Source organism: Pempheris klunzingeri, chromosome 7 (assembly GCF_042242105.1).
Source record: "Pempheris klunzingeri isolate RE-2024b chromosome 7, fPemKlu1.hap1, whole genome shotgun sequence".
Taxonomy (NCBI): Eukaryota; Metazoa; Chordata; class Actinopteri; order Acropomatiformes; family Pempheridae; genus Pempheris; species Pempheris klunzingeri.
Window position 1 is genome coordinate 14,436,972 of NC_092018.1, and position 19,985 is coordinate 14,456,956.

Sequence of the window (19,985 nt, forward strand, 5' to 3'; positions counted from 1 at the left end):
TATTGTCTATTAAAAAGCAGTGAGTCATCGAAAGGGAGGGAGCTCCAACTCTGAGTGAGTGACATGTGGACAGTAACTTAATTTGGTCAAAAAGGAGGCTGGTCTTTGGTCAGCTGTTGCGCCCACACTGCAAAAAATATCCACGTCAGCGAGTCATTTAACCTTAATTTAAGAACTAACTAGGTTTTTGACTCCTAATTTACAGCTGAAACGGCTCATCAGGAGCAGAGCACGCTGTTATGTTATCCAAATCTTTCTGTTTTAAAGATTTGAAGATTCTCCATGACTTCTTACATGGGTATTTCTTGCAGCGTGGTGTGCTCCAGATCCTCCCAGCACTTTCCCGACACTTGCTCTGAGCCGACTCATCGTCTGGGAAATCTCTGTCCAGTATAAAACCCACAGCCAGGAGGAATTCATTTGAAGGTTTTAGGGAAGGCGGTGCACAGTGTGCAGTTTTGGTGGTGGATCAGCGGGTGACTGGTTGCGTAACGGTGATGCGCGTAATCCAAAAGACGTAAAGTTTTACCACACATAGACACAAGTAGTTCTTTTTGAAAGGGAAAAAGTTTTGGTTCAAGTTTTTTTTGGCGCAGATAGCAGAGCTTTTAACTGGTTTTGAACTCACGGGACATGGCAGAGGGAGACTTCTACACTATGGGAAGCCGGCAGAGGTTTCCCAGGGATCCGTTTGGAGAATCACCGTTCAGAGACCAGTCTCCGTTCAGGGATCAGCTCGGATCTCGGTTTATGGACGATGACTTTGGGATGCCCCCTTTCCCCGACGATCTGGCGATGGACTGGCCGGGCTGGGCTCGGCCGGGCCGGCTCAGCACGCGTCTCAGCCCCTCGCCCTTTGGCAGCAGTTTACGCACAGGTTTCCCCTCGCGTCAGTCGACGGGAGGCCCCGCGCTGTACACCAGCAGATACGGCGAGCCTTCCTCCCGGAGCTCACCCATCACCACCGGGGGGGAGCCCTGGAAAGTTTGTGTGAACGTCCACAGCTTCAAACCAGAGGAATTAAACGTCAAAACGAGAGACGGGTTTGTAGAAGTGTCAGGTGAGTTGGGATGCTGCTGCAGAGGTCTAAACTAAATAAAACCACTTTTTTTGTTTAGGAGGATGCATACCTTTATAATCAGGCTCATGGGGGATAAGGGCCTCTGAGGGAAGGGAAACCGTTTCCTTTAAGTAAACAGGACGTCTGTGATGGTTTATGATCGCTGACTAGAGGTCAAAGTGAAGCCAGCTGATGATTTCCCACTGTGACAACCACCAGATTAACCTGAGCCTCCAAGTCAGTTTTATTTATAGAGCACATTTAAATACAGCACATGCTGTCAAAAGTCACTTTTAAATGGTGACTGAATAGGTCAAATAAATAATTAAAAGGGAAATAAGTTGAGTAAAACACTTTAAACTGGGACTAAGTAAACAGGCCAAATAGTATCACCTGCTTGTGAAAAAAACACCAATTTGGACTGTAGCTGCTGTTGAGGACATTGAGGTCATGGCCTCAGTGTTACTTATGGGTATTTGAATTTACACACTGTAATGTTAACTGAATATCTATAAATATGACTTATTACATACTATATTTTAACAAATAATTTAAACACTGGATCATATTCCAAACTTTTTTGGTGGCTAGTCAAGCGTTTTCTTAATAGGGTTCTATTTCACTGAAGGAATTTGGACTCCTGACCTCAATATTTCTAAAACTTCTGTTATCCCTTCAGTAAATCTTTTATTTTCTATTGAACCTTTCACTAGAAACACAACACCCACACATTTTTTTTTTTTTTTAAAGTTAAGTGCTCAAAAAGCAACCGTCGAACTCATCAAATAAAAAGCCAGAAGCATAAATAACACCTTGCAGAGTATCTCTAGGGATCCTCACTCTAACCTGGCCAAGAAATATCAGCTCTTTCCCGTTGACAGCAGATTTGAGGCAGTACAATGAAAGCCTCTGTGGTATAACGTGGTCTCCGCATTAATGAGTCTTAATATGGAAGAGCTCGGCAGATTTCGGGGACTGGGGACTTGCTGGTTGGCAGGCAGATCCTCAAGCTTAAACACCTGTTTCAGATTCCTGGAGAATCACTCCCTCAGTCACCCATGAGCTCGATTTAGATTTAAGGCAAGGCCCGTGACAACAGTCTCTGTTTACAATAAGACAAGCAGCTCACTACCATTAAACACAGAAGAGAATGTTCTGGAAATAGGATCACACTTTTACCCAGCAGTCCTTGTGCAGTTTTCTGTCTCTGCTGGTGTCACGTTTTTGCCCAGTCACTGCTTATGGGAGTTAGTTGTAGAAATTGCTTCCGCATGTCAGTGCCTCAAAAGATACATGAATTCCAGGGATACCCAGAGCTGAAGGGGGGCACAGAGGACCGCAGGCCCCCCAACCCTGAGTTTTTTATAAACACATTGTTGGTATGCCAGTTGGGTCATTCAATCAGCGCCATGTTGGGCCTGCCTGCCTCAGTGACTCGACCCCGTTCTAAAAGTGTGACAGGGAGTGTGATACAAGCATGTACGAGGCGCTCGGTACACGAACGAACAAACAAAGAGTCCTCATCATTGTTGTCACCGTCGCAAAAACAATCAGAATGCTTGTTGCTGCACTATTAGCATTAAAAATAGCACTTACTTTTGTGGGCCTTGTTTTGTGCTGGACTGAGCCAAACATTTTGTAAAGGCAACAGACTAAACTTACATATCATCCAGAACTGAACTGAAGGCAGATCACTGCTGTAATATCTCAGCACTTAGCCTAAAGCAGTGCTAAAGCAGTGTTTCATATTTCTGGCCACTTCAGGACTGTTGAAGCTGCATTTAATTTATTCTATTCCTGTAAAGGCAACACTGACACATTTCCACCAGACAGAGAGCAACATTAGCATAATGCAGACAGAGCCGTGCTTCTGGCTGCCACATCGGTCTGGTCTCCACCTGCTTTTGAAGGAAATGTCTGCTGCTTTAGCTGCTAAATGCTCCACTGTGTTTACCAGGTAGCTGCTAGCTTTGTCTGTATCTCTTTTTTCATGCAGAGCAGATTTCAGTGGGTTTATCAGAGCTTTTTCATTAAAAACTGCATCTGGTGCCTTTGAAAATGAGTTTGATGAGCATCAATCAAAACAGTAAACTTGGGTTCTGTAAAAACCAAAGCTCTGAGCTAACAGACCTTGGTGGGACCTTGCTAGTAATTCTCAGTGTTTTGCCACCATGACATTTTCCATTTGATCCCTAAAATATTGAGTAGTGCAGCTTAAAAAAAGACATGGTTAATTTGATCTTTTGAACTGAACGGAACAGCCAAGTCATTTGTAATTTCCACCTCTAGTCACGGCTCGCTTCACAGACTGAAAACGTGAAAACTACAGCCCTGTTCTTTCTGCTAATACGGGCAGAAAGACATTTTTAATACATCATCCATTACGAATAGATCCTGTCCAACATTTCTCTTCCCAGAACATACAGTATTACACAGAGCATCTGGAATTTGGCATCTCAGTTGTAAGAGACTTGAAAACAAGGAGAGGCAGCGCCTTGTGGGACTTCTCTCTGTCCAAACCTCCATTAATTATGAAATACCTCAGGGAGAAAATCAGAGGACCAGTTTTAAGTCATGATGAGGTTTAAATAATAATGTCATGACCTCACCGGTGATCTTAGCACGGCTCTCTCCAGAGTTTTATTTCGACTTCGATCTCTCTGGTGGAGTCCAGCACTTTTGGAAGGCGGAGACGTCACTGCGGGGGTATAGGGTAGCACATTGTCAAGCCTGGAGTGCAGACGGGGGTTGAGGGGTGGGGCAGGCCACGCTGGTGGCGGCGACAGTGATATTTAACAGCGCCAGAGCAGCTGCTACAAGCCCGAGAGATAGAACGGCCATAAACAGAGCTTGGAGGGGAAGGTGGAGGGGAGGGGGGCTCTCCAGGCTTAGCTGTCTCCCCCCCCCCCCAACCTAACCGTGTCTGAGTGTCTTTTGGCAGGAGGATTACTCTTGGAAGACAGTTAAGACAAAGAAAAAGGTGTTTCATCATTTCAACATATTCATTGCAACCCACCCAGAGGTCCCAAAGCAAAAACACTGCTGGGATTGTGCAATGGAAAGCTGTGTGTGCCAATTGAAACCTGTTTCAATCTCAGTGTCATCAGCACCTTTTTGATTTACATCCATACTGAAGCCCACAGATAAATTTTATGGTTTAAGGAGTCGTGGCACATGGAGATGATGCATATTCTATTGAAATTGTGATCTGTGTCCATAAGCCAATCTACTGCACAATGTTGGATTCTACCTAAAGTTATTTAAGGTCACTCGACTCACTCACTCATTTGCTGATGTTTTCTTCTAACAGGAAAGCACGAAGAGAAGCAGGAAGAAGGAGGCATAGTGACAAAGAATTTCACAAAGAAAATACAGTGAGTATAATTCCAGCGTCACAATGAGAGATGGTTGCACACCCACAAGTTTTGTTTTCGCCGCTGTCTTCCTGAGTGTTTATGGACATAAAGGGCTTCAATTTTCATCACATTCATGACCACGTACTCTTGAACAAATAAATTGTCCTAGTAATACAGATAGTAAATGTTCCCACTCTTTGTTTGCTGCGTTTCTTGGTAGTTTTTTGGAACCATTGGCTTGAATACTTATCGCTTCACCTGCTTACAAGTGTGTGAAACATCGCTGCTAGTGGTCAGATACTCCACATGGATTTAATTAAGCTGAATCATAAACTTTATACGAAGTGGTTTACAACCTCTGTGTCATTAGCTAAAGCTGAAGGATGCTTACTGGAGTAGGAAATAATAAAAACACAAAGAAACGTTTTTTTTTTTCAGACTCTTCCCTCATCCATGTTTTTTTCTCTTCATCTTAAAACCTATAAAAAATATTCAAAAGAAACCATGAGGGGGAAAATCACTCAATTCAGCTACAGCTAAAACAAATGCAGCAATTGTCAAGGGAAACAAGCAGATGTGTTTCATATTAAGTACAGAGTCTTTTCTTAATGAGAAAACTTACACTTTGGGTCCTTGTTTACATATATATTGTTTTCTAAGGAATATTGTATCTAGTTTTTGAAAAATAGGAATGATTCATTTAAAATTGTTACGAAAAGTTCTAGTTTTAACTTTGCTTGCTTGCAGAATACTAACATGTACTTGACTGTGTTCAAATTACACTGACCAGTACAGTGACAGCCTTAAAACGTGGACAGAGAACCCCAGATACACTGAAAACTGTGTGCTAATTGATCAGGAACTAATCTGGAAGTCTGGCAAGATTTTCTTTTTTATGCCAAGCTCTTAAATTCAACAACATCCTACATGTTTGATTGCGGTCATTTATCTTTTAAGAATGTAGAAGTCTCTCACTTTTAAGATTTTTGAGCAGCTGCTCCATAAGTCACATCAGCTCTCAGTGGACAGACGACTCTCAGATCTCAACTTGTCAACTGCAAACATTTGCCACTGACAAAAACAACATTTACTAACACTGGAATAGTGGAGCAGGCACGACATGCAGACCAATTGTTATGTGGAGCAGGGCTGCACAGATGACTTACATATTGTAGACTTATCATATTGTAACTCATCCAAGCCAAACAGGCCACAGAAGTTTCCACAACCTGCCTGGCTCTCCGCCTCCACTTTTTTAATTGGGCAGTGGGAAGACTTCAAACAGCAGTGCTAATCGCTGGTGCGAATCGCCGTCTCGCTGGCGCGTCACTCCAGTTCTGCTAATTTCCTGTTGGCAAATTAGTAAGCAGTTGTGCTAGACCCGCACTGTTCATATCACAGTCCTTTTAATTGGAAATCCCCCAGATCAGGCCTTTGCTCCTCAGCTAAGCAAAACCTAAAACCAGTGACACACTGATAGAGCAGGAGGGGGTTCTGGTGGTGGAGGAAGGGGGGACGGAGTCGTATATAAATAACTGCCCTCAATACTCAAATCCGCTGGTTATATGAAAGCAAGAGGTGGCACTAGTTTGTAAGGCCGAGAATGTATTTCTAAAAGAAACCGCTTTGAATTCATTTTTCAAATACATTTTCACTATTATCTGATATTTTGTAGGCCAAACAACTACATCTTTTTATCAATCAAATTTGAAAATGAAAAACAGTTATGAAAATAGTGAAGTGATATGTTCTTAAATCATTATTATCACAGATGCAGCATTATAATGTTGAAGCTGGTTAAAGTGAAGTTGAACTACTTTACTTGCTGCTGTGTAGTTAATAATTCATAGCACATTGTGCGACCTAAATATATGTTACATTTAATTTAAAATATTTGTCTGCAAAGTATCTAGTAACTAACAGCTGTCAGATAAACTTAGTGGAATGTAATACATTCAGTGTTTCCTCTGAATGTAGTGGAGTACAAGTATAAAGAAGCATGAAATGGGAATATTACTTATTCCTGTAAGAACAGCTCTACGGCAAATATGCTTTGCAAATGTCACTTGCCAACATTGCTTGCATGAGTACAAATAAATGCAACAAGTTCCTGCACTAAGAGCAGGGGAGACAGCAGTTCCTAAAAAGAGAGCAGTGAATTACAGAAATTGATAGAACACACTGATGATGTACAGTAAACAGTGCAACTGAGTCCAAAGGTGGAATTTCCCATCTTACTTGGATTCAAACAAGTGATAAATACTGCATGGCAGTTATTATGTTGCTGTTAAATGAGGTCTGAGGGCAAAGGTAGCGTGAAAACCCAAGGTCATGTAGCCCAGCAGCAAAATCTGTTTGGTTTGAAAGTCTACAGAGCGAGTGGCTTAGTATGTAGGAATCTCTTGTTTTTTTTTTTTATCCTCATGAGACATATGATACTGTGGGACTGCTTCAGTGTCTGAGTATGTGAGAAGGAGCATATGGGTTATATGTTTTACACACTACACACACTCCATGAACATCTTGTCCGGTCTCACTGTCTTGTATCTCTCTCCCTCGGCATCTCTGTGGGGGGAAAAGCATATTGGACAGGTTTTTGGCAGCTGTACAAAATCAATGTGTGAGATAAAACGTGCGCTTGCCAAAGGTAAATAAACTCCCCGAGCTGGACAGATTAGGTTCCTGCCGGAGTCCCACGTAATGGGCCGGCTGAGTGATTTGACTTTGTAGGAAGGGGCAACTTTGCTTCGCAGCAACTGGCCCCCTGAAGGAAGATGGGGCGGCATAGATACTGAAACATGTGTAGGCCTTTTTTGTGCATGTGTTTGTGTGGCTAGTGCTGAGAATTGATTTTTTTTTTTAAATCACTTTTAATACTGGCTTAAAGCAACTTCAAATACTAGCTTAGAATATTTTTTTTTCCTTCAACATATTGACAAAGCATATATTACACATGGCTCTATGGATGGCAGTGTCAGTCAGTCTCAACAACTACTGATTGGACTGCCATTAAATTATATACAGACATCCATGACTATTTCCTCTATAGCCTGTGTGCATAGTAACTTCCACACCAAGTGCTCAAGCTGTAAAGACTGACAAATACACCTTGAGGTGGACGGCCAGTCCGCGCCTTTACTTGAAAGGTTTACGAACTTTTTTTTCTGTAAACAGTGTCACAGCTCTTGTCAATCGGATATAAATGTCTTTTTAATAACAGTCTCTAAACAATAGGCTCAAACAAATACATATAATCAAATACAATATATTCATCCGCCCTTTGATATGGTGAAAATTGTAAACATTATACCTGCAATCGGAAAAAGACAACTGCAGAAATGTACTAATAATAAAGAGAAAATTGCAATAATAATAGACATATAATATAGTTTCAACATCAGCATGTTAGCATTTAGCATTTAGTCCAAAAACACTGCCGTGCTTACAGCTTCACAGAGCTGCTTGCATGGCCACAGATTCTCAGTCTTGTTTCAATATTTTGATTGATGATATATTACATTGCACAGCAGATTCAATTATTTTTCATATCACATTTGCAATTGTTTTCCTAAAGTAGAGCGAGATAATACATACAGGTGAATTTGTCGCAGAAGTAGCAGAGAGTAAGTGCTGCACCCTGAGAGCTCATTCTGAGAACGAATAATACTGAAAGTTAATGGAAAAACTTTCACTGTTTATAGAAATTCCAGCCATAGGAAACAAATGAGTTCGATGTTGTTGTCGAGTACATATGCAGCATTCAATATGAGATCTATGTTGGTCTGCAAACACACACACACACATCCTCCAAGCTGCTCCGTCCACTTACCCCCACCCAGCCCGACAGTTCTCTGATGGCCCTACTTCCTGCAACTTATCTCTTTGGACATGTTGTTTTGGCATTGTTCTATCTAAATTGGATTTACTATAATCATGTTGTTGTTATTATTGTTACAACTTGCTCTTTTTTTTGTATGTATTTATATTTCTTTTTTGTAATTGCCTTTTTCCTACCAATGGCTGGTTTTGCATCCCTGAGTATTTGGGCTGGGCCGGGTCTCGTTACTGCTGTTGAAGCAGACCTGTAAAGCTCAATAAGACACTGTATGCGATATTCAGACCCATAAATAGACCTGACTTGATCTCCCGGTCTGTCTGCCTCTGTGAGGTGAAGTTTTCAGTCCCTTCTGTCCTGTATTTCTCAGTGGAGTGGGAAAGCAGTGGAGAGTCCTCTCTAATTAAATGGAGGGTAAACCCACAGTCTCCTCCTCTGAACGGGGCAGCCTGATGTTTATATTAACTCCCAGACACTTGGCTGCTCACACAGAAAATCTACAATACCCATATTTGGTCACACTGTCTGACAAAGAACAGAGTTTGTCTGGATCTCTCTGTGTGTGTTTGCCTCCACAGCAGGTTTTAGAGGACTTTCATTCCAAAGGGACGTGTATTATTTTGAAAATGAACTCGATACCTAAATACCAATCAGTTTGATCATTTAAGATCATCATTAAATATCATTGTTCCTCAAGAGTACATTTAGTTTTAAACCCTTACACACTCCAACTCTGGCTGATTTTCCACTAACACTGTCTATCCTCCTGCAAGTTTTAGAAGCCAATTATCCCACTCTGCTGTGGAAAAACATTTTCAGCGTGAGAAGTGTCAAAAAATTAAGCAAAGACAGAAAAATGCCTGACACAAAATGAACTGTTGCCTTTATGACAGATGAGCATGTTAGGAAAATACACACAGATGGAAATTTACAGGTGTTAAACGTCAGCAGACAGACACTCATTAATTGGGAGCAGGTTTCATTTTCGCAAACCTCACACCTGGATCTCCTGGGTTTTTTTTCTCTCCCTCCTCTTTGTCGCAGAGCTGGAGGATTAAAAATGAAAACTCCTGATGGCTTTCAGTTCATCGGTGTGTGTGTAAGTTTCAGTGCGAGCCAAGGAGAACAGGGCGAACGTTTTTAATAACAGTCACGATCCTGAACCAAATGATTTTCTTTCTCCGTTAGACGTAGAGCGCTAAAATCATTCCACTGCAGGATGTTTATGGATATTGACAAAATGTCAATGAAACATCCCATCATTTAATAATCTTTGCACAGCAGCTCATACAGAGGAAAATGTCACAGAGTTTTGCATGACCTCCAAACAGGAACTAAACTGTTTCTATAGGCTGTTTCTCCTCACTGCTCTACTTAGTTTGTCTCTCCCACTCATGCTTTTAAACATACTGAACGCACACAGCAGCTTACAGATGTTCCACCAACATCTAAACCTCTATTCTCTCATACAGAAAAAACTCAACCTCACCCGTCTTCTGCTCTGTTTGCTCAGGATCCCAATAGATGTGGACCCTCTGACCGTTTTCGCCTCCTTGTCCCCTGAGGGCGTCCTCATCATCGAAGCTCGGCAGACGCCTCCGTATTACCTCTTTAGCAACGAGGGCTCCCAGGGTGGCGACGCAGTGGAGGTGGAGGCCCCCAAGCCCCAAGAGGCCCCCATGGCCTAAACGTCCACCTCTTGACTAACATAACAAATCATATTGCACCACTGATTAAAAGTTGCATATGCAATGTGCGGCCTTCAGCTTAATGTTGTGAGACACCTGGAATTAAAATGTGCAAAATATGTAAGGAAGATATGTAAGGACTGTTTGAGATCTTTATCAAATCTGCACAAGGCAAAATTTTTATGTATACAAATGAAATAGTGAAGAGCCTCCTCTCTGCACGGACAGAGATGCCATAGATTTGCCTTCAGTGTCCTGTTAAATATAAACTCAGAACACAAATATCCAGAAGAACCCAAAACTTGAGTCATGTTTGTGTCCGGTTTCAAAATTGTCTGTTAGCCTGAGGTTGTGTCTCTCATGTATCACCATTACATTTGAGTAACAGAGTTAAGCATCCAATTTTATGAAAAATAAATACACAACTACATTTGAAAAACCCATAAGGTTGTTAATTAGCACTTACTGCTGTTCTGAAGGTATTAGGCCAGATTTTTGGGCACTGAAGATTGCAAATATTCAAGCAGCTGTTCCTGACGGAGCCCCCAGTGTGTTCAGTCACTCTTGTGCAGCTTTAATATGACACATGTGTGTATCCTGAGATGAGCTGTTGGGCCTCTGATGCATTAGAACTCACAGCATTTTCAGTAACCAGTGCGTTAACATGACAATATATATGTAAACTTCTTGAGAATCAAATTTATATTTGTACTTATATTAACCTATAATTAATTTGGTGGAACAGTCTTTGCATCAAACGTATTGTTTGTGATTTATTTGGTTTTAGCAACGTGACAAATGTGTCGTTGTTTCTTTGAGTGCTCTGACTTCCTTCAGCTCCGCACCTGTTTATTTGTGAGTTAATGAATGTCATTTAAGCTGACAAGAAACGAAAGTAAGTTACTTTTTGTGGCTTCATTAGAGGGTGAATTGTGTGCATTAATACTGTATTCTGCCAAAGTGTATTGTAAATATACTTTAATATGTGCCAATTTATTACAAATATTAATCTGAAGTGTTCCAGGTTTTGCATTTTTCTTTTCTATTTGAGCATACAGGAAGATGGCTGCATGATTGTTGGAGCGGACAGACTGACTTATTTGCCAAAGACGTTTGTTTCCTTCTTTTCTGTTGATGTCTTTGTATTGGCTGATGCAATAAAAATGTCCAGCCAGTCTCCCAGTGTGTCTTAACATCTGTGTCTTTTATTGAGAACCTTGCCACTCATGGGCCCGGTTCCACGGATCCAGGGTGCCCGTGGTGTTATTGTTGGATAACAGAAGGAACTGGGCAGCAGATTAGCAGAGGGCTTACTGCTGGGTGAGATTGGCACTGCAGAATGGGCCGAACGCAGGGAGGCAGCACTGCCAGAGCTTTTGTATGCAGCGCAAAAAAATTGGGGCAGTTCCATTGCATGTTGTGTGATGCAAAATAATGTAATCTTCTCTGTGTATTGGAATCAAGAGGGATGATCAGTTTAAATTTTAAAAAGTTTCCAAACTGGAGCCACACTGTGAAAACAACAAAAGGCCTCCACAGTGTTGGCTGTACAAAGGCGCCGCTTTGTGTGATGTGCCAGCACACATAAACTGTTGTATTTATTGGTATTAGATGATATGTGTGGACTTGTGCTGCCATGGCAACAGCATAATTGGAACCAAGCCAGTTTCTCCTTGGGCAAGTTACTCATGTAGAAGTGACTAATGCACAGCTGTGCAAACGTATAGTATCTGATTAATGTCAAAACCTCTTAGCTGCAACAGCATGATAATTAATCACTTTTTACATTTTGCTCTCACGTATTTTCAGAGGTAACTATGAATATGATTCGCATGAATTAATTAATTTATTCTTAAACAGCTGCAAATTCACATTCACAACATTTTAAGGTTGAGAGGAAGTAAAAGCATGTTTGAATGATGAGTAACACCAACACAGTATTTAACATTTTCACATGCTATTGCTTTATTGGAGCACCAAAGACAGCACGGTTATATTGCTAATAAATCTACTGGCTAAAATGCATCCGTAGAACTGGTGCAAGGCAAGCTATGGCAGCTGTTTAAATATTTTGTCAATATGTGGTGTGTGGAACATTTTGGTGATTTGTGTTTCTACTCAGTGTGTTCTTGTTTTATGTCAGTAACTTCCAGCTCCTGGCTCGGGACCTCGCTCGGGTGACTCTTGCCCAGCTCTGACTCTTCAGGCTGGGTGATCTCCATCTGGATCCCTCCATCCACGGCTGGTTCTTTGTGCTCTGCCTGTTTGGGTGTGTCTGGACTTTCTTGGCTTTCCAGGGCGTCCTGGTGCTTCGAAGAATCTTGAAGACTCTCTGTGCCTTCATCATCTGCAGGCACTGAAGGGTGGGACTCTCCAGCTGGCTTTTCATGGGACTCCTCCTCCCGATCCCTCCTCTCTTCATGCTGCTGAAGCCCAGCTGTGGCGCTGTCAGGGTGGGCCTGACTACCATGGACCTCTTGTGGAGACTCTTTCCCATCAATGTCTGCAGGCGGAAAATCTGGGGCTTCTGGTGCTTTGCAGCTATCTGGGTCTGTATCAGTGGTTTCTTCTCTCTCCTTTTTTTCTCCAGTTGGCTCCATGTCCACCTACATTTGTACATAAATATGCAGAAAATGTCAGGAATTAAATAAACGTAACAATTATGATTAAAGGTTAGCTCAGCTTTTATGCCTCTTGTCAGTGCTGAATTTTTACGCCTTCCTTTCATAAGTGGAAACTCAAGAGGGATATAGAGTTGGACACAATCAGCTGATATTATTCAGAACTTGTCTTGAGAATCAGTTTAAAGAAATGGTTTGACATTTTAGGAATGTGCTTTTTTGCTGAGAGTCAGAAGTCATGTCTTGAGCACTGGTGAAGGCCACAGCCAGCAGCTAGTTAGCTTAGCTTTGCATAAAGACTGGAAACATGGCGAGATAGCTAGCCTGGCTCTGTCCAAAGACAACAAAATCTACCTCTGATGCTCACTGAGTAATGTGTTACATCTTGTATTTTTAATAAAAATAATTACAAAAAAAGAAAAGTTGCTTGTTTAATTGTGGAAGCTGATTTAGTCCAGCACAACCCCTGTAGCTTGTCATTTTTACACTTTGATTTTTGTACAGATTAAACAAATAAGTTTTAACATGTTGAGTAGTGAGATTTAGAGCCACTGGGAGGCAAATGTTTAATACCTTTGAACAGAGCCAGTCTAGCTGTTTTCTTTATGCTAAGCTAAGCTAACTGGCCGCTGGCTGTGGCCTTAGATTTACCAGACACAAGTATTAAATACATTTCCAGATTGTGATCACCTTTATGGGAATGATGATGGCAGCAGGAACAGAGGTTTCGGGAACTGGAGCTTCCACAGTCAGGATGCCATCAACAGAGAGTGTGGATACGATTTTGGCTGCATCAGTCTCAGCTGGGAGCCTGAAAACAACAGTATCTCGTTCCAATGTCTCTAAATACAAAGCACCATTGTTCTGAAATACTGAAATGGATGTACATAGAATCTAATTTTTCAGCTCAGTGAGCACTTTAGAGATTGGATGCTGTCAAAAAAGAGGCCTTCGGTGCTGCATTCTTGGCCGCAGCGTGGTGTTTAGAATAGCTTTAACTGAGAATGTTTCATCGTCTGCGGGTTAATATCAGTGTTTACTTTGCATACCTGTATGTCCGTGTAAAACATCTGGCAATAAATCCATGCTCGTCTGGTCTCTCCTCGTGTTTCCCTGGGGATGGATTACCGTTTATGGGAAATAATGTGAGGACACAGAGGAATCAAGCAATGCAGAGAAACCACTCAACACAGAAATTAATTTCTGCCACAGAGCTGTGATTTCCCCGAGCACATTATTTAAGCAGCTTTCTAATTTTGTTACATTCAGCTTCCTTTCTATCCTCGTTTAGTTTTAAGGGGTTTATTCTGTGAACTGTGAGAGAAGTCTATTTAGATAACTCTGTTTCTCTGAGATAATAATATTAGATAAGATTATTAATACTTTATTAAGAGCAGGGACTATCCTGTGTGTAAAAGTAATTAGCAATGTTAATGAAGTGAACTTTTAGAGCTGTTTAATTAACAGAACTGTAAGCCAATGTTCTGTACCTCCAACCTTCAGGAATCCATCTCTGACACTGAGAGAAATCTCTGAGGGGGAGAAGTGAGCCACATCCAGGCTGACCCTCCACTTGTACTGCTCCTTACTAATCTTCTGGTCGGGATGATGTATCGACCCAGAGATGTAGGGCACAAACAGCGGAGCGGGTATGTACCCTGTCCAGGAGCAGGCTGCCAAACTCCTCTGGAGCCGGTCCACGTCCATCCACCGGGGGTCCCATGGCTCCAGGAAAGGCGGCAGGCCAACATCCTGATTGAAAAGCCGGCTGGACTGCCACCATTTTCTCAGGGGGTACCAGGGGACACCCCTGCTGTACTCCCCACATGACAGCTCTGCTTTGGCCTGTTCGCTCATGTTTCAAGAAATAAAATTACACAGCGGAAAAAAAAACCTAGAGAGAAGATGAAAAATGACGACAACAGTCAGCGAGTAACTTCTGGACTCTCTGGGCTGACTCACTGGAATTTCAGCAATTAAAATCTCCTTAATGAGTGAGAGAATGATAAAAGAAAGATCCTTCCATCCCTAAGGGTGGTGAGACGGAGAAATCTCTGAGGGGCTTTATATAGTGCTCCTGTCTGTTTTAGCACTTATTAAGCACTAATGCCGATCCCATGAGAAGGCGGCGTGGGCATGAGGTGATGGGTGTGGAGGGGAGGCCGTTACCTCTCGCTGGCCTGAAGAAGGTGGCAGACTAATTAGTTGTATTTATAACTTTTAAGGGCAAGATGGCAAATAGCGAGCAGTTGGCTGAGGCTTGTTTGTGTTTGAACTGTTGCATTTGTTGCCCGAAGAATGTTCTTCTCACGTCCCAGTGAACTCTATTCTGTCGGTGCTGACTGGGCTCCTCAGTCTTGTCATGAGCCAGTGATAGTGTCTCTTCCCCCTTGTGTTTCACCCCTCAAAGGACACGCAGTGGCAGCAGTTTGTCTGGAGCATGAAATACCTCCACAGGAGGCTGAGAAGGACACAAAATGCTCTTTTTTTGTGCTATCTGAAATGCTTTCAGTGGAATGTATGTGTATTGAGTGTACAAAGCTCTCTTCGACTCCATTTTTCTTTTGCTCGGCAGTTTCAACAGGATTATTATTGTTCCCTCTTTTATCAAGTGTGACAGACTTGTCAGTGTTTCATTTTTAGAGCTGTGTGCCCTGAGATCTTGGCATACTGTCCACTGGAGCACAAAACAGATTGAACAGATGTTTCTGACACTTTGTGTGATGCCTCACCCACAGATTCTGTCTGTGGGATATGCTGTGAGAGGTTAAATTGGGATTCTCTACTGCTGCTCGACTTGCCTGAAAAATTGGTTCCTCTGTTTCAACCGTCAATAGAGACTTCCGTCCTGTTCACATTAAAGACATATATGCCCACGGTGCACCAAGACGTTCACGCTCTTCAAAACAAGTTTGGAAGGCTAGGGCGGAGTATAAAAGATGAAACTTGGCAGATTCTTATTTTGGCGGGATTACTGTGGAGCATTGACAAATTACTTTAAATTACATCAGTTTTTCTTAAATATATGAGTTACACCCATTTCCACACTTAAATAAGGCTATTATTTACAGTATTCACTGATTTTTATGGCCAGATATTTTTTAAAAAGGGACTAAACTTTACCACGAAACTTTGTCCTAACATATCCAAAAGCGTTTTTCCCGATGCCGTTCCACCATTCACCACAGTTTGCTGGAAACAAGTCCATGAAATACTTTCACAGAACATTGGGTAGAGGAGGTAAATGAGCTGCTGATTAGGCCTTAAAGTGAATAAAAGAACAAATCAGACTTTTTTCCCTTTATTTTTTGCTAATTTCCAGCCAAACACCAGCAACTGATTAGTTCCTCTTCTGTGGTTGTTAATTAGTGGCGCAGGGTTGACTCCCGCTCAACAGAGTAAACTCGTTGTGTCTTTCCCATCACTTTTTTCTCTGTCTGTGTAGTAAAATAAATAATTGGTCACAGGGTGATTAGAGTGCCATTTTTACAATTAGTAGGTTGAGAGTTTTCCAGGTTGATTTCAGTACTTCATGGACTGTAATGGCACTGAAGAGCGTGAAAATGCAGATTGATAGACTGAGGGAAAATGATCATTGATTCTGCAACATTATCTTTATTAATTAATTTAAATTGATCGCATTCAGTCTCGCTCTCAGAGCGGTGACTTTGACAAAAACCAGCTATCACAAAAGCTTTGGCTCACTTCAGCGAACATCAATAAAGTCGCAATATTTTGAGTGCGATTGATGCTTTCATAACATGTGAGTGGTTAAGTCTCTGATGAAAACAAGTTAATATGGCCTCATTGCTCCTGTCACTCAATAGTCAGGTGTGTTTGCAGGTTGTAGCACTCTCACAGTAATGAGAGTGGGACAAAAATTAAAGGACAATAGGGATTTTTCATGGCAAAAGTGTCAGAACAGGAAAAGCACAGATGTAACTGATAAAATTAATGATGGTTGAATTCCATTTTGCGTTGAGGCTTCACAGGAATCGAACAAGAGCCATCGTTGATACCATAAGTATTGTTATTAATTACGCCTGTGCTTTTCCTACTGTGGCTTCATTTTGACTGATCATAGCAAGAAAACACAGGTGCAATCAATAACAATATGGTAATAATTTACAGCTGCATTCCATTTAGGTGTCAAATTTAGGGTCTTGCCTGACACAGAAGGACATTTAATGGAACAGATGTCCAGCTGCCATGTTTTGCTGGGGCCAAGGTAAGTATGACATACTGTAGTTAAACCTATTAAATTGTCATTTAATGTAAAGCTGAAAGAAGATATTTTGCTACATACAAACACATACAATTAAGCATACACAACCTTTCTGTGTGTAGTTTACAGTATAAATGGGCATTATTGTCATGATTCTGCTCTGCCTCTTTAACACACATGTTAATCAGACTCCATCCACCTGTTAAAATCTCTCATAATAAAACTGCATATATATAACTTTCATTTATCATAAACTAACCAAACAATGGTCTCAAATGTTAATAGCCTAGTGGGGCCTTAGTATTCCGGGAGATTTATGGCTTCTTACTGTACACAAAGGCCAGCAAGGTTATTACAAATAAAGCTAAGCTTGAAACTAAATGCGAAAAAGCATTTTAGTTAACGGAAATATAAACAAAAACTAGACTGTGGGGGAAAAATGAAAACTGAATGTTGTTTTTGTATTTGCAAAAGTCTTTGAAATAAAATAAAAATGAGTTTTAGTCTTCCTCAGTTTGGTCAGGCAGCCTGAGGCAGCGTTGGTTCATGTGCTCACTGAGACTGAGATAAAACGTTGTGTTTGTATTGTTATACCAATTCTGAAAATATAAATAAATAGATAAATAAATGATTAAATAAACAAATAAATACATGAATGAATAAATAAATCGATAAATAAACACTGAAACATTTTGAAACAATGAAAACTAAACCAAGATGAGCAAACCCACTGCAAGTAAAACTGAACTCGATTGAAAACAAAACTTTAAAACTAAAAGTGCACTAACTTTGGTGTCCATAAACTTTTGGCCACACAGGGAAACTTTCACTTCCTCGTGGGCGGGGCTTCATTTGCCGTTGGCATGGAAACTAGAGGTCGCGGGGTTAAGACACGTGGAGCCAAAGTTTGGCTAAATGTTTCTGTACTTCAACTTGCTGTCTACGTCTATTTACTGTATCACTGTTTGTGTACAACATCTTTAAACTTGGCAAACTTACAGACTCGTGATTAATGGAAGTTCTACGCTGGATCCGCGTCGTTTGATCGCAGTAAGGTTTGTGACCTGAAACCCGGTCCTGGATCTCCGGGTCGGATGGAGGCGGACTCCTGCGAGAGTCATGACCGCCGGAAGGTGCAGCCGAGCGGGCAGGGCTGTCTGGAAGCGCCCCGGGGACCGAGAGAAGGCGGCCGGTGCGTGTAAAGGAGAAAGAGAGGACTTAAGGATATTGTCTCTCAGATGGCTCCCTTCACCCCCTGTAAGCACTTCATCATCATCATCATCATCACCATATCATTTTGATCTGTTTAATCAGGACCACATTCAAAGATCACTGGCAGTTTGTTCATTTAAAAAAAAAAGTTTAAAAATCTAATTTGCAGGATCCCAAACTCTCTCTCTGCTGTTGATTTTTAATTGATCCCATCCCATCTGGCAGAGCAGCTAAAGATCAGATAGTCTTCGTGGTCCCTCCTGCATTTTGTCCCCTCAACTGTTGATGCCGCACTCAAGTGATATTTTCTCATCTTTCTGTGTATGTGTGATCTCTTTCATTTCACAGCAGAGCTTCCATCTCTTGTCCATCAGTGACTCCAGCTGCCCCCCAGCGTCCCTCTCTAACCCTCGTTTTTTCCCTCGTTAACCCTTGTTTTTTCGTTTTTACCCCCATGAGCCACAGCAGTCCCATTCAACACTAGTTTGTTTCCGCTACTTTTAATGGACAGCCACCCTTGTCTGGGCCGTAAATCAAAATTTTCTTGCTCAGATGAAAACACAGTTCGGACTGGCAGTCCGAGGATGGTTAGCACATCCGTGACCCAGTTTACAGTCTGAGCTGGAGAGGTTCTTCAGTGATAGTTTTGAAGACCTCCGCAGAGTCGGTTAAACTAATCAGAAACCAAGATGCTGTGTCTGATTCCCCTCTCCCCCTGCCTGTTTCCTCTTACAAATGCATTTGGAGTGAGTCGTTGCCGTTTGTAAGACGATTACAGTCACCTATGCTCAGGGGAGGGCTCAGCAGAGACCAGTCACAGAGAATCATGAGGCTTCAAACAGCCCGCCACAGATCCACGGGATATTAGCGGCTAATGCATCAAGGGGGATGAAGTGTCAAATGGCTGGTTTGTCCCTGTGGACACCGCATTCATCATAGTTATTGTGAGGCCGGCTCAGTTGCTGAGGCAGGCCGGTGGATAGAGAGACGTGGTTCGTATCAAAAGTGACACATCAGAATGGAGTGGCTTATCTATGGAAATACCCTTTTTTGGAAAGCCATTTTGCAAGTTGTTGCAGTCAGCAATGAGTCAGAAATAATACGGAGTGATGCTTGCGCCTCAATCTAGCGTAAAAACGATGCTATTGGTCTGAGAATTTTTTTTCGCTGAATTGGTTTAGCTGTGCCTGTTGCCAGTCCATTGTCTCTATGGCTACAGGGAGCAAGAATAGCCCCTGTATACACTGTAAATCACCAAGGAGGGGAAACAAGGCAATCTCATCTTCTGCAGTTTCCTGCTCTATGTTATTGCATTTACAATGCTTTTGATGCAGCTCTCTGTGGTGCTGTTAAGACAAATGCAATACTAACAATGTTGTTTGGTGTGTGTGTTTGTTACTCCTGGGCGCTGATGAAAACACACAGGCTAAAGCGCCTTCACAGACCATTTCTAGGAGAAGTTTTTTTCCATTACATGTATGTATTGGAAAATAAATGCATTTTCTGTGTGCATTCATGTGTGCACATGCAGTATTTGTACGCCGAGATCTCTATTCTGTGTCCACTGAAGTAGCAGAAAGGCAACAACAGTGTCCCGGTTTGACTCGAAAGAGATTTGCAGCAAATGAGCTCATCCATCAGTGGAAGCGTGTGGGGACAAGGGGATGATGAGGGGAGGGAGGGTGAGGAGGAAGATGAAGAGAGACGGTTAGGGCGGAGCAGGGGCAGGACTGCTCAGTGAGAAGCCTCACTGTGAAATATGACGGCCGCGCCGTTGCCGTGCTCTCCGCCACCTTCTCTTGTCCTTTGGATGTTGCAGCCCGAAGACTTGAGCTCAACCTGGTTCTTGTCCAGTTCGTCTGCAGCTCTGCCATCCATCGTAAAAAGTCATGACATTTAGGGGAGCAGCATTTTTACCTGCATTACCCACCAACGATTCAGCGCTTACTCTCTGGACCTGAATTTTCTTTAACCCCTTTACATGCACA

At 42.0% G+C, this 19,985-nt stretch overlaps 1 protein-coding gene across 1 annotated transcript; it reads left to right on the forward strand.

Annotated features, from left to right (window-relative positions):
• Positions 1 to 400: 400 nt before the first annotated feature.
• On the forward strand, positions 401 to 11,121 carry hspb8 (heat shock protein b8). Its single transcript, XM_070834547.1, has 3 exons — positions 401 to 1,060; positions 4,371 to 4,434; positions 9,765 to 11,121. The coding sequence occupies exons 1-3, from the start codon at positions 634 to 636 to the stop codon at positions 9,937 to 9,939; spliced, it is 666 nt and encodes a 221-aa protein (XP_070690648.1). The 5' UTR covers positions 401 to 633; the 3' UTR covers positions 9,940 to 11,121.
• The last annotated feature ends 8,864 nt before the right edge of the window (positions 11,122 to 19,985 follow it).